This window comes from Oreochromis niloticus, linkage group LG16, assembly GCF_001858045.2.
Source record: "Oreochromis niloticus isolate F11D_XX linkage group LG16, O_niloticus_UMD_NMBU, whole genome shotgun sequence".
In the NCBI taxonomy this organism is placed as follows: domain Eukaryota; kingdom Metazoa; phylum Chordata; class Actinopteri; order Cichliformes; family Cichlidae; genus Oreochromis; species Oreochromis niloticus.
Window position 1 is genome coordinate 14,547,623 of NC_031987.2, and position 14,907 is coordinate 14,562,529.

The 14,907-nt window shown below is 42.9% G+C and overlaps 1 protein-coding gene across 1 annotated transcript in view; it reads left to right on the plus strand.

Moving 5' to 3' along the window:
- fmnl2a (formin-like 2a) overlaps positions 1–14,866 on the plus strand; it is a 50,634-nt gene extending 35,768 nt beyond the window's left edge. The window contains 19 exon segments of the mRNA XM_025903748.1: positions 416–490; positions 1,663–1,773; positions 2,038–2,187; positions 2,506–2,607; positions 2,756–3,077; positions 3,181–3,287; positions 3,290–3,377; positions 5,956–6,080; positions 6,173–6,375; positions 6,503–6,737; positions 6,838–6,906; positions 6,996–7,076; positions 7,162–7,291; positions 8,598–8,761; positions 8,913–9,014; positions 9,143–9,238; positions 9,666–9,789; positions 10,901–11,020; positions 12,946–14,866. Of these exon segments, the coding sequence (XP_025759533.1) occupies positions 416–490; positions 1,663–1,773; positions 2,038–2,187; positions 2,506–2,607; positions 2,756–3,077; positions 3,181–3,287; positions 3,290–3,377; positions 5,956–6,080; positions 6,173–6,375; positions 6,503–6,737; positions 6,838–6,906; positions 6,996–7,076; positions 7,162–7,291; positions 8,598–8,761; positions 8,913–9,014; positions 9,143–9,238; positions 9,666–9,789; positions 10,901–10,992 (2,376 nt within the window). The 3' untranslated portion in view covers positions 10,993–11,020; positions 12,946–14,866.
- Positions 14,867–14,907: the final 41 nt, after the last annotated feature.

Sequence of the window (14,907 nt, forward strand, 5' to 3'; positions counted from 1 at the left end):
AATTCTTTATCATCCTCTGTCTGCCTCACTGACATCCACATGAACTCCCTGAACTGCACAGCATCTCTCTACTCCCTCTTTTTTATCTCCCAAATTCCACTCTAAACACGCTTTAACATACTGCGAGTAACATTGAAAACAGATGCACGGTGCAAACTGTAGCTGAAATAAAATAAAAGAATGATCCTGCAGCAGTTCGTTAAAACGTATCTTATTAATTATCGCTTTGAAAACAGCTCTCTGTGAGATCATAGGAAGCTGTAAAGTATTTTGCAGCTTACATCAGTAGTTTTTACCACATATTGACACATGATTAATAAGTCTATGAGGTGCCATTCTTGGCTAAATTCCTGGCTTTGTTTCTCCAGCTGGTCTAAAACAAATCAAGTAAATCAATGTGTGGTTTTCTTTGCAGGTGTGTATGGAGGAGCAGCGATTCGAGAAGCTAATGGAGTACTTCAAGAATGAGGACAACAACATTGACTTCATGGTCAGCCCACACACAGTTGTGATGACTGTTAATTGTGCTGCAATCCCCGAAAACCCTTTCTGTGAAGCCGAATGATTTTTCAGTGTCAAACGTTCAGAGAAAATGATGTGAACTGTAATGTGTGGGCAGAAGAGGTTAGAAACAGGTCCTCATATACCTGTCTAAACCCCAATCGAACTTAAATGGTAAACAGACTTGTTCTTAAATGAGCTCTTTATACAGCTCTTTTCTTTTTAGCATTCACACACACATTTGCACTCAGATGAACACATCGAGAGCAGCTCAGTGTCTGGTATCTTCCTCAAGATTACTTTGACATGCAGACTGGGGCAGCCAGGAAGTGAACCGCCAACCTTTCGATATGTACCCGCAGTACTATCAGTTTCTGTGCAAGGTCACTGCATAAGCTACAGATGTGTGTTGCAGTGGATCAAACCTGAGGATCCCTAAGCAAAGACCTTTTGTTTTTTCAAGGCTCAGCAGTGTTAATTAATCTGACAGAAAAGACTTAAGAACATTGAAGGACATGCCACCTTATGCTTGATTTTATACGTCACATCTCTGTGAATTCTAATTAATCTGAGTGAAAACCAACAGGGGCTGTGCTTGAATAGTGCTTCACTTTGAACAGGACTTGTGTCACAAGTTTCCCTTGCAGTCCTCCCGATAGGCAGTCGTCACCTGACAGCAGCACTGAAGCAAACAGACTTTGCCAAAAGCTGCTTTCTCACACTGGGGCAGCTGAGCTTGTTGTAGGATGTTCATTAAGCCCATTTTAGCATTGGGAAGCGCGTGTGTGTGCATTAGAAACTGTGAGTAGATCCCCCTTGATCTGTTTATGCAAGCTCCCATAAGGCAGGCAGTAGTGTTGAACTGGCAGATTTTGTTAATTTGTTTTTTCGGATCATTTTAATCTGCCAGATAAGCTACCCGCCAGCTAAGCGAGCAAAATAATAAGGATTTATACACCCGAGACATAATAAAAGGCAACATATATGATATATGAGCATAAAAACCAAATCGTGGAAGTAGCAGACTGGTGTATAAAAACACAAGCTTGTTGCACACTGATCTATAAAGCTATTTTACAGTCCTATAAACAGTGTAATATAGAAAATGTATATGAAGTGAACTCTCTCTTCCGCTAACTGTTCCTACCTGCTATTCCCCAGGTGGCGTGCATGCAGTTCATCAACATCGTCGTGCACTCAGTGGAGGACATGAACTTCAGGGTTCATCTACAGTATGACTTCACCAAGCTGTGTTTGGACGACTACTTAGATGTGAGTTGAGACATAATGCTGCAGGAAAATGGCTAGACAGACATTCTTCTGAACACTCACAGTCCAGAGCATAGGCTGTCATTAGAGTACCCCTGAGACAGCAACCACAGTCAATAATGGCTTTTCCATTACTTTAGAAACAGTGGTCAGCTTTGTAGTCCTTTGTCTACTGACTTTCTGCAGAAAGATCGATGTTATCCCAATGCAGTGAGCTGAAATCAAACTACAGCTCCTCTTCCCCAACTTGTTGTATCTGCTCTGCAGAAACTAAAGCACACAGAGAGTGATAAGCTGCAGGTCCAGATCCAGGCTTACTTGGATAATGTGTTTGACGTGGGAGCGCTGCTGGAGGACGCGGAGACCAAAAATGCTGCCCTGGAGCGGGTGGAGGAGCTGGAGGAGAACATATCACATGTGAGAACCCTCTAGTATTGGTTGTACCCTTTGACTTGAGGCAAAGTTGCCTTTTTGATCTTATTTCTCTTGCAGCAGTCTGAATATTAACAATAGGAAGTTGATGGAATAGCAACTTGATATGGTGCAAAAGGTTTTCTTTTTGAAAAATGCAGAACTTTTAGGCCCTGACAGATCATTTTTAATCCAGATACATGAAAATATGAAACCCTCGTAGTGCCTCAGTATATTTCTGTGCTAACATGTTGATTTGAATGGTGTCTCTGCAGTTAGTTCAAATCACTGTGTAATCTTTTCTTCCTGATACTGTTCCCATAGATGACAGAGAAGCTGCAGGACATGGAGAATGAAGCCATGGCCAAAATTGTAGAGCTGGAGAAGCAGCTGATGCAAAGGAACAAGGAGCTGGAATCCATCAGGGTCAGACCCGCTTTCTCTACCTTGACATCAGTCCTTCAACTTGGTGATAGCTAGTTAAGCTTATCGTAGAAAAAATGTAAAACATTGCCACACATATTTTTCTGTTTTTCTCATACGTTCCCTTTTTCTGTTTCCCTGTACCACACAGGAAGTCTATAAAGATGCCAGCTCGCAGGTGCACTCGCTGCGACTGATGTTGAAGGAGAAGGACGAGGCCATCCAGCGACAAAGTAAACTCGAGAAGAAGATCCACGAGCTGGAGAAGCAGGGCACCATCAAGATCCACAAGAAAGGAGACGGAGACATCTCAATCCTAACGTCGCCTCCCTCTGCTACGGAGGGCTCGCCGGGCGCCGTGATCGGCGGAAACGGTGTAGCCATCAGTCCAAACCATGTTGCACTTACGGCGGGCACGACTGTTCCACCTCCACCGCCTCCTCCGCCCCCGCCGCTTCCGATGAACGGCACACGTAGGTTCAATATTAGCTCAGAATTATTAGCTGGAGATAACCGAGCCGATAACAGCGGATCATTTTCTGTCAGCCTGAACTGTTTTTCTTACCCCTCTCCCAGTGTCAAACGGACCAACGTCAACAATTCCAGCAGCAGCAGCAGCTCCCCCGCCTCCGCCACCACCCCCTCCGCCTCCCCCGCCACCCCCAGGAATGCTGACAGAGACGTCAGCCCTCTCCCTCCTCCGCCTCCTCCAGTGGCTCCCCCACTGCCCGGCTGTGGGACGCCCACCGTTATCATGAACTCTGGGTTAGCAGGTAAAGTCATCAAATCAACTGAGTCAATGTTCTTTAATGCATTGTGAAAATGTGTAGAATAGGGATTATGCACAATTTGTTCATATAGGATAATACAAGACGTGGTGTTTATGTGGCTCTGCTTTAGCACTGCTTTATTATTTATTCCCCCAGTATTATATTATTGATTTGCTTTAGTACATGTTTGCTGCTGTACACACAAACTTTGGAATATTACATAACAGCGGCTAATGTACTCAGCTGCTTCTAGTTTAGCTTGAGGCTATCTGATACATGTTGCCGCTGCTTCACAGTAAAGACCTTGTGTTCAGTGTTCACTCTCATACAGACTCAAACAACCTAGCTTCAATTCATAGTTCAAGGTTTGCAATCCTCTGCAACCTCTACTCGCCTTGCAGTGGCCGTGCAGAAGTCTCGGGGTGTCACTACGGCTTAATTTCTAATTAATGGGTGAGGGAGTTTGGGTAAAGGCGAGCCTGAGGTTGGCTTTTGAGGAGACACCACTTCTTGCCTTCGTGCTTTCTGGGAGATAAGTCTTTGTAGCTGAGATTATTAAGTATTTTTTAAAATAAAACCAAGGTTTCATCAAACTCTGGTGTCAGGCTTGACTCAGGTCGTGACATTAAAGTTTTGAGCTTTAGATTTAGCTCACTGTCCCCCCTAAAAAATCAGCTGGTTCATTTTTTCTTTTTTGTTTAATGAGCTGCTCTGAACTACTTTTTGATCAAAACCTCCCCTTGCTTTTCATAAAGTGCACAGAAATCACTGCATATGGAATCATATGGCGATTACTTTAAATGCAAAGAAAAACCACAGTGAGTTTTAACAATTTAGCACGTGGGAAAACCTTGGTTGCTTAAAGATGTATTTTAGCCCTAAAGGAACTTTTGCCTCTTACTTTGTGCCAGTTTTTTAAACATTTTTATCACCAGTCACTTACAAGTGTTTCCTAGGACTGGCTGAATTCTTCAGCTCGGTATGATCTTAACAATCTTGTTACCGATGTGTCTCCTTTGCATAAAAATGTGGGGTTTTTTGTACCGATTCTCCTGTAAAACTCCTTATCTTAATAAGTAATACTTTCAGCAGTGTCACTCTTACATTGTGGTCAAGAGTTATGTCAGGAAGGGCATCTGGCGTAAGATTAAACACGCCAAATCGTCTGCTGTGGTGACCTCTTGGGAGATAAGCGAGCAGCTGAAAGGACCGTCTAACTCCAGAGATACTGCTGGGAGGCTTTTTACTGTAGAGCTGCTGCCAGTTTGTGATGTACTGAGTTAGACAGTAGCCACTGATTGGCCTCATTTTAGTTGGTGGGCTCAAACAGAATATTAAAAAATGGCAATCAGATAAATAGAAAGACAGGAACGTATTTATTATATATTTGGTTTCCCGTCTGTGTTGAGTAGAACGCCACAATACACGTTCAGACTTATTTACTCTGCTCAGTGGATTAGTATTGATAAGTGACCCTTGTGCGACTTGATGACTAAGTTCTGTCACTAATCAGATCTTACTGTATGTAGATGGGGGTAAATATTTCTCCCTTGGAGCGAAGATTCTTTACTGTACTGTGTGATTTGAGATGTGCATTAATTCTCACTAACCCTCCTTTTTATTTGTCTTATAATTGTTTCCTTTTTTTTGCCGACCAGAGGGACCCATCAAACTCTTCTGTAGGTTATGCTTGTCGTGTTTGCTGTTTTGTCCCCACCCCTCCCCTTTAGTGTCCCCCATTTCACTTCCCCCAGTTAAAAACACAAACCTGTTTGCTGTATTCATCCATCTTCACAATTATTATATTCACGTTTCTCAAACACTTTCTGTCTTCTTTCACCATTTTCATTATCGTACGCTTGCCAACATGCTATATAAAGCAACACATCCCAAAACTAGTTTTCCCTTGAAAAACACAGCAATCTCCACATTTCTGTAGTATTACTCCTGTGTTTGTTTAAGTGTTTATCTGAATGAAATCTGGCAACATCAGAAAGACTTTAGTGCATGCTGGGGCGCAGTGACCTGCTGTGGCATGCAGATGATTAAAGCGATAGGCGCCGTGCATACCGGAATGCTGTTTACCTTTCCCATGACAGCCTTATCTTATTTGTCCCTGCTGACACCTTGTCCGTGTGGAGAATCAGGGCACCATGTCAATGTTCAGCTTCAATGAAGCAGCAGTGGTGGCTACAAATAGCTATAATCTGTCCAATAAATAGTTTGTCATCAGGCTTACCGCATACACCGTTTACTTAACAGATACACCGATCCCCTTTGGCCTTTATTGTCCAGCCAAAGGCTAAGAAGCTTTGCTCTATTTGGGGAAAAAATACATACAAGTCAGCGTACTTTCTGTTTTGTTTTGAAGGACTTACAGAAAGCATTTAGTTAATGTAAATAACACAAAGTGGGACTTTGTTTTTAGAGATTAGACAGATATGGCATCTAGCTACCCAGAGAGTCATATCCATGTGTGTTACCAGTCCCAGGTACTTGTCTACCCTTTCACCTGCATGCTTATGTGAACTGTTGATTGTAGATAGACACCCTGTGCTAACTTGTCTGTATTCTGTTTAAGCTGTTAAGATCAAGAAACCCATAAAGACCAAGTTCCGTATGCCCGTCTTCAACTGGGTGGCCCTGAAACCAAACCAGATCAATGGGACTGTTTTCAATGAGATTGATGATGAGAAGATACTGGAGGTAAAGCTCTCCGCTGATTCAGAGGTTACGCATCCATTTCCTGCTTATATCCCAGGAAAATGAATCACGAATTGACTGCTGTTGCTTTTTAGGACCTGAATGTTGATGAGTTCGAGGAGATGTTTAAGACGAAAGCCCAGGGCCCGCCCATCGACCTCACTGCAAGCAAGCAGAAGGTCATCCAGAAGGGGCCCAACAAGGTGGCTTTGCTGGACTCCAACAGAGCAAAGAACCTGGCCATCACGCTGAGGAAAGTGGGCAAGACACCCGAGGAGATCTGCAAAGCCATTCAATTGTAAGCCTTCGACCGGTGTTCCTGCATGCAGTCTGTTTTCCTAAACTCGCATGGCTGTATGCCTGTTTTTCTTATAAAATAGACTAATGATTCATAACACGTGTCCTCGTGACTCCTTATTATCCAGGTTTGATTTACGGACTCTGCCGGTGGACTTTGTGGAGTGTCTAATGCGCTTCCAGCCCACGGAGAACGAGATTAAAGTCCTGCGACAGTTCGAGAAGGAGCGCAAGCCTCTCGAAAGCTTGACGGATGAGGACCGCTTCATGATGCAGTTCAGTAAGATCGAGAGGCTCATGCAGAAGATGACCATCATGGCCTTCATCGGCAACTTCGCCGAAAGCGTGCAGATGCTTACACCGGTGAATAACGACGCTACGTTGTCATTCTTAATGTTTTTATGCTGCAACCTTAGAAAGCAACAGCGCTGTGCTGGATTTGATGTCTCATTCTCACCCACAGCAACTGCATGCAGTCATTGCAGCATCAGTGTCCATCAAGTCATCACAGAAGCTGAAGAAGATTTTAGAGGTAACGGAACCATTTGCGTCTGTTGTGACGCATCGTGTCGAATGCATGCGTGGTTTCCTTTTTCAATCTTGTTTGCTCCTGTCCTGCAGATTATCTTAGCACTTGGAAACTACATGAACAGCAGCAAAAGAGGAGCGGTGTATGGATTCAAGCTGCAGAGTTTAGACTTGGTAAGTTGCATTTTGTTACCTTTTAGCAAAACTTTAAAGAGTTTTAGAAAATGTTTCAACATGTCTGTTTTTTTTTTCTTTGCAGCTACTTGATACCAAGTCTACAGACCGGAAACAAACATTATTACACTACATAGCCAATGTGGTTAAAGAGAAATACACACAAGTTTCCCTTTTCTACAATGAGATGCACTATGTGGAGAAAGCTGCAGCAGGTGAGTCATACAGTGAAGTTAAGTTGGGCGGAAGTGAACAGCACATAATCTGACTGCGCCTGTCAGTGCCACAGAGACAGAATCTTATCATGTTTCTCTTGGAGTAAACTCCAGAATTTAATTGTGTATTTCTTTCTCTAGCCAGTGGTGCAATTTATCCATCTAGATTATTGCAGTGTGAGTTGCCAACCTGTGCAGATGTGAGTTGTAGTCTGTTTTAGGGTGAAAGGCACCGTACACCCTGCATAGGTCAGCTGTCTATGATAGGGCGATTCACACCTATGGACAATTTAGAATAGAGACAAATGTAACAGGAGTAAAGGTAGTGAAGGTACATGAGTTTAAATATCTGGGGTCAACCATCTAAAGTAACCACAGTGCACAAGAGAGGTGAAGAAGAGTACAGGCAGGGTGGAGCAGGTGGAGACGAGTGTCAGAGGATGGCAGGATGAGTAAAAGGAGTGGTTTACAAGATGGTAGTGAGACCGGCTGTGATGTACAGTTTGGAGATGGTGGCACTGACAAAAGCAGAGCTCAAGATGTTGAGATTTTCAGTGGGAGCGACCACCAGGATGGATGAGATCAGGGCGGTTTGGAGACAAAGTTAGAGGGACAGGGCTGAGATGCTTTGGACATGTGCAGAGGAGGGATAGTGGATATAAAGTACAAACCATGCTGAATATGGAGCTACCAGGCAGGAGGGAAAGGGGAAGGTCGCAGAGCAGATTCATGGATGTAGTGAAGGAGGGACATGCAGAGGGTTAGTGTGACAGTGGAGGATGGGAGGATTAGGGTGAGAGGGAGTCAGATGATCCACTGTGGCGACTGCTAAAGGGAGCAGTTGGAAGAAGAAGTTAATCTACTCCATGCATGTCTCTGACTGTGAGAGGACGGGAATAGATAGAAAATAGCAGAGATGTAGAAAGCTAGACAACTCAGGCCACAACAATCTAGATCAGGGGTCCCCAATCTCAGTCCACGAGGGCCGGTGTCCCTGCAGGTTTTAGATCTCACCCTGGGTCAACACACCTGAATCACATGATTAGCTCATTATCAGGCCTCTGGAGAACTTCAAGACATGTTGAGGAGGTAATTTATCCATTGAAATCAGCTGTGATGGATCAAGGACACATCTAAAACCTGCAGGGACACCGGCCCTCGTGGACTGAGATTGGGGACCCCTGATCTAGATGCTCAAACCACACTACAGCCCACATGAGAACAATGTGATTTTGATCCAGAAGATGATACACACTTTACATGTACAGGTTTGTGTCATGTAAGCTAAACTTCTCTGCGTTCACAGTGTCGCTGGAGAACGTCCTGCTGGATGTTAAGGAGCTGCAGAGAGGCATGGAGCTGACCAAAAGAGAATACAGCATGCACGGCCACAACACCATGCTCAAAGAGTTCATTGCACACAATGAGAGCAAGCTAAAGAAGCTGCAGGATGATGCCAAGATCGCACAGGTAAAAGGGTGATTCGTGGCTCGCTGTCAGACACTGGGACATGTATTTGCATGCAAACGTGATTGGTCCACGTACAGTGAAGGCAATGAGTCTGCGTTACTTCATTTGACGGATATCTGTGCCTTTCGCTCTCGTTTTTGCTTTTTTTAAGGATGCTTTTGATGAGGTGGTGAAATTCTTCGGAGAGAACGCCAAAACCACACCGCCATCAGTCTTCTTCCCTGTGTTTGTGCGATTTGTTAAGGCCTACAGGGTGAGTTGGATATTAGTCTCACACATTGGACAGAAACGGACAAAACACACACTTCTCTCCATGATAAATAGTAGTCTTCACTTCATTTAATTGAATGGAATTTGAACATGAATGTAAAATCTTCTCAGCAAGCGGAGGAGGACAATGAGCAAAGGAAAAGACAGGAGCAGATTATGCTGGAAAAACTTCTGGAGCAAGAAGCCATGATGGAGGAAGACCAGAAGGTAAGCACCCCACCTCCCACTCTTCTTTCCCAGTTCTCCAACTACCCTTTTCTACTTATCCCCAACCCCCTACTTTCTAGGACAGGAGTCTACAGAGGATCACAATGACCAGAAGGTAAGACAGCTCCACTTCCTCCCCTTCCGCTTCATCCTAATTTCCTCCAGACTCTTGATCACAGGATTAGTTGAGTGCCGACTGCCTGCTGGGCGCGCTTGTATCTAGTTCTGCAGTCTTACGCCCTGCTGAGTCACATCACATCAACTCAGAATCGGCGATTATACGACTTGAACGGTTCAATTAACTCACACACGCCTGAATGAACCGAGGCATTTTTTGAGCTGAAACAAATTACAAGTGGGAGAATCCTTTGTCAAATATATTCTACTTACTGGCAGTAACACTTTTATGTGTCTGTGTCTTCCTCAGTCTCCATCCCATAAGAGCAAGCGGCAGCAACAAGAGTTGATCCAGGAGCTCAGAAGGAAACAGGTGAAAGACAGTCGCCACGTCTACGAAGGCAAAGACGGAGCGATTGAGGACATCATTACGGGTAACGTCCCCTGGACCATGTGGCTACAGTCTATGGCTAAACTCATATTTACACACATCCACACACACACACACACACACACACACACACACACACACACACACACACACACACACACACACACACACACACACACACACACACACACTTGGTGCCCTGCATGAAGGTCCTTTTCTGCTATAAAAGCAGTCATTAACAAAAGGATTCAAAACTAACACAATGACTTTGGCTCTTTTAAGTTTCAACTGTCAGGTGCTTGAGAACCAAAGGTAATACCTGACTAGTCCAAACATGCACTGACGGCAATCTGTTCAACTCAAATGTGTCTCATCGTGGCTTATCTGCTTTGTCTTTGCTTTGTAACACCATCTGTACATAGGCAAGCCCGGATATGACTATCTCCAGCAATAAAAAAACAGGGACAAAATTCACCCTTTGTTTACTGGGGAGAGATAAAACTTGAGTAAACTTGAGCAACTGAGTGTATTAACTCAAGTTCAGTACTTAAGTAAGCTTCAGTGTGTTTTTTAGGCACTCTGTAGCTTTTATTATAGTCTTTGTGTAGCTTAAACTAGGCCTCATTGAACCTCTTCAGTTCAGTTTAACACCAACCTCCCTTTAAGCCATCTCTCTACTGATTGGCTGCTCCTGGCAAACAGAAGTTCTGAGAAGCAGCAATAAAAGATGAACTTTAACTATTTAGTTTTATCTTTTATATTGAATTAAATTTTAGAGAGAAATGTTAGATAGTTTCTACAGAATGTAGCTACTTTTAGAAAAATACAAAACATCTAATGGATTGTAACAGTAACAACCCAGGCTTTAAAGATAAAGTGGTGACAGTTGGCTCATTATCAAGGAGCTATAACAGTAAAATGTTACTGATGTGTCCTTAACAGTATAACCTTGATATCAACTGTTTTTGGGAGAACTCGGCTGTAGAATTCGCTCTGTGACCCTCTCTAAGATAGACTTCGCCTTTGCACCGAGATGCTGTTGTTGGGTATTTGCTTAGTGCTAACCAGTGCTAAACCCCTGTAGGAGTCTGCTTTTCTTACATTGTATTTGTCTTGTTTTGTCTTGGCTGTTGTCCCTGTCGTTTCCAATGCAGTGCTGAAGACCGTGCCCTTTACCGCCCGCACAGCCAAGCGTGGCTCTCGGTTCTTCTGCGAGTCCGCTCTCAATGAGGAGTACCATTACTAAGCTTGTAGAACTCTCTATCTTCTCAAAGGTTGCTGGAAACAAACAGTTCTCTTCTTGGTGTCCTTCTCTCCTTCCTCCTTTGCATGCCTCCCCCCCCCACGATTCTCCTTTAACAGTTCACCTCTCACACCTCGGACCTGTGCATGTGCACTGTGACAGGCCCTGAAGACACGCTCACATGCCCGAGTGCGGGTGTTGTGTTTCTTTTCTTTGTCTTTTTCCAAAAAACAATCTTCCCCACCGTGTGTTCATATTTTCTCCCTCACTGACCATCATAAGGTGCTGGGGTAAAAGTTTTCTTTCCACAAATGCATGGAGTGTGACACCCACATTGATCATCATTATTTTATCAAATACAGCAAACCATAATGTCACAGAGAGAGCAGTTTCCAATCTAACAGGACATAAAGAGTGCTGAGAAGTAAAGAAACACAGTTAAGCTGGCTGCTGCCATCTAGTGGCCAAGACTCAAAAACAATTAGTGAGCTATGAATTACATAAAAAGTTTTTCTCTTCTTAGCCTCTAATTGGGTCACTATAACATTAACATGTTGCGCTACATCTTGCATACAAGCTAAGGTCATCATCTTCACGGCAGGTATGAATAACGTTATGATGTAGAAGTGTCTGTGGCATTATACCTTGCTTTTTTTGTGTGTGTTTTCAAAGAGTGTTTTCATTCAAAATTCATGTTTGTTCACTATCACATGTCATTATCACATGTTCATAGTTGTGCATGCTGATTGCTTCATCCCTGCTGCTTGCTCATACTGCACCCCCTGCTCTCCCAGTTAGTCCATGTGCCACGCTCGCTTCGCCGCCCGCTCTGGGTCACTTCTCGGTGACTTGGTGTGGTCTGTCAGGCTCGTTGCTATTCTGCATGGTGTGTGCATATAGATCATCTGGTGCATTTCAGGAGTTTGTGTGTGCTACTAACATGCAACCAGGTTGCTTCACTGAAGGTTTTGAGGTGTTTGAATCACTGGTTGTCAGTGTTTTTCCCTGGCTGCATGCATGCTGCAGTTTTTTTGTTTGTTTTTTTGGTGGTGATGAATTTGTTTCAGTTTACAGTTGTGCTGCACAGAAAGGTAGAAATGGGCTCTCTTCCATCTTGCTGGTAGCCACTTTGCAAAGCAGTCTGGGTCTAGTAACAAGGAGAAAGAAAAAAGCTTTTATCCTTCTCTCCACTCCCTCCTCCCTCCTCTGCCAGTTGAAACAGTTAACAACCTCTAGCTCTGTCCTCTCTCGTGTCCTTACCCAGCTCTAGCTTTTCTACATCCAGCCTACTGCCACACCGCTTGGCTCTTGCAGCGCTCTTTTAGCGAAGCCAGTGTGAATTTGTTGGCTGACGTGCACCATTCAGCCTCCTTCTCCATTTTTAACCTTCATTTTGTCTTCTCTTCATCTAGCCCTAAAGAAGAATAATATTACTAAATTTCCCAATGTCTACTCGAGGGTAAGGAACTCCTCCAGTAGCACCCCTGTAGTGGATGTGCCCCAAACCTGGCAAGCATCTCTTTATTACCTCAGTTTCTGTCATACTTCTTTCATTTGAAGTCCACTCATCATTGACCTCCTTCTGTTCATCTATTTTGTCATTAGTGCTCCTTTGTAGCAGTAAATTTCTGTGTGTAGTGATTAGCACATAACTTTACTCTCTTCACTTGTCGCTTTGGCTTCATTGTAGAGAAAAGATACATTTTCATGCATTCACAATATGCGTGAGAGATTTCCTAGATTTCTGGCAGAGGTTTTTAAAAAAAATTCAGTGGACTGTCTCATGTCTAAAAACCAAAGACAGGTTGTTTGGCTGTTGTTTGTATAGACATCACACTGCTTTGAAAGACAGGCTGCCAGCACTGTGAACATGTGAGCTCATCAAAACACCCCGATGAAGACGCCTGACACCATCTTTTTATCCATGCCCATCCCCACCCTTCTTTTCTCTCTCAGATTTGAGGAATCAGCCTTACAGGAGGGCGGACGCCGTACGGAGGAGTGTCAGGAGACGCTTTGATGATCAGAACCTGCGGCCGGTCAACAATGGCGACGTAGTCATGTGACGAGGGAATAGTGCATGTGCTAGGGCTGGGGATGGGGGGAAGGGAGAAAGGTATTGGGGGGCTAGAGAGAGAGAGAGAGAGAGTAAGGAGTGACAAAAAGATTGAAGCAGAGTGAAGGATGACGCGTGGAAGTCAGGTGTTTGTAGCAACATGTGAGATGATTATGTATATATATTACATAAGAATACTCAATATTCCACATCTGTGCTATAGTATTAGCAGCGTTTCACTATGAAGGACTGGGACACATATGGGACTGAATTTAAAGTGTCTGAAAGGTTGATTTAAAAACCTTTGACGAGCCAAGTGCCTGAATTTTGTTGTTGTTGTTTTTTTTGTGGTTTCACGTCACGTTGCCGTGTTTGTCTAATGACTGTTTGTTCTTAATAATCCCACTCTGAGCAATACAACGTGACCTGGCTTTAATTTTTCAGATGTGTAAAACTGGACATGCGGTGGCCTTAAGAGCCACGTGAAATGGCGTTACATGGGGAAAGATGATGTAGAATGTACAGGACGGGTTCTCTTTTTAGCTGTTACAAATATTATTGTTACGGCCCTTTAGTCCGCTCCTCTAACAACACGAACATGCTCAACCTGCACTTTTTAAAAACATTTCTTTTTTTTTTCTTACATCTCATGAGGGTTTCTCAAGTTAAAGGGCTGTTAATGTGGTATGAACTCTATATTTGTACTGAAGCAACTATAAAAGTAAATAAAGAAAAAGACCAGTTTAATGTGAATTCTGTTTATAGCAGGTATCTCCATACTGATTCTTCTGTTACGTCTTATTACGAGTGATCAGTAAGGGCTGAATTTGTAGCTTCTAATCCATTAAAAAAAACAACTTATTTTCAAGTTGTGCATATCTGTAGCTGCACAGCTGGTTTTGTGGAAGGAATTACGCAGAGCAAGAAAACCGAATACATTTTCTATCGAGGGTAGAAACTGCACGCGAGATGCGAAACTTTACTGGAAAATCTCATTGTCAGAACTGGACATAACTAAGCGTCATGCTTCTGTGAGCGTTTTATAGGCTAACAACATTCCAGGTCACCGAGTCTACTCGCTTTACTGTAATTTTAATGTATAGTATTTAACCACTTAAATGATTCATTTAAGCTCATGTCGTCATCTAATGTGTTTTAAAACAGGGCAAAAAAAAAAGTATACAACATAAAAAGTTTCCTAAATGTACAGATATTTTGCTACAAACTGTTTTTTCCTTTTTTTTTCTTTTTTTTACCTAATTCACATCACCAGATGGTTAATATTGTACATATTGTTTAAACATAAGTTTTCCTTGCCTTGTGCTATACAACTTGAATGTTACTTTAACTTAGTTTCTTCCCCCCATTTTTGTATATTTAATTAAGCCAAATGCAGCCAGATATCTACAGTAGTGTGTTTGATCATCTTTTACTGTTATGCCGAAGGCAGTGGGGTCACGCACTTTGCTTGTTAGGGTGTCAGAGGTGCATAAAAAAAAAGAAAGTCTGGAAAAGGTTCTGATGTGCAGATGTTTATACACGCCAACTTAATGGCTACACTAACAATCAAAAGTAGTTCTGTTCATTGTCTCCACTGAAGCATGTGACGCCATCGGCTCCTTTTCTTTGAACTTCACTGTCTGTGGCAGCGTAACTTCTCAAACTGGATATTACCGGCATGCTTTTATCTTGGAACTTTCACCAGAAATGTATTTTAGGCAGTTTGTGCTTATAACAAAATAACAATTTTTAAATTAGGTGATGAGATTTTCAATATGTTCAAATAAACTATTTACATTAAATATAAAGTTCTTTACTCTCTGTGATTTGTTGTCTGATTCTTATCAAAACTATGAAAATAT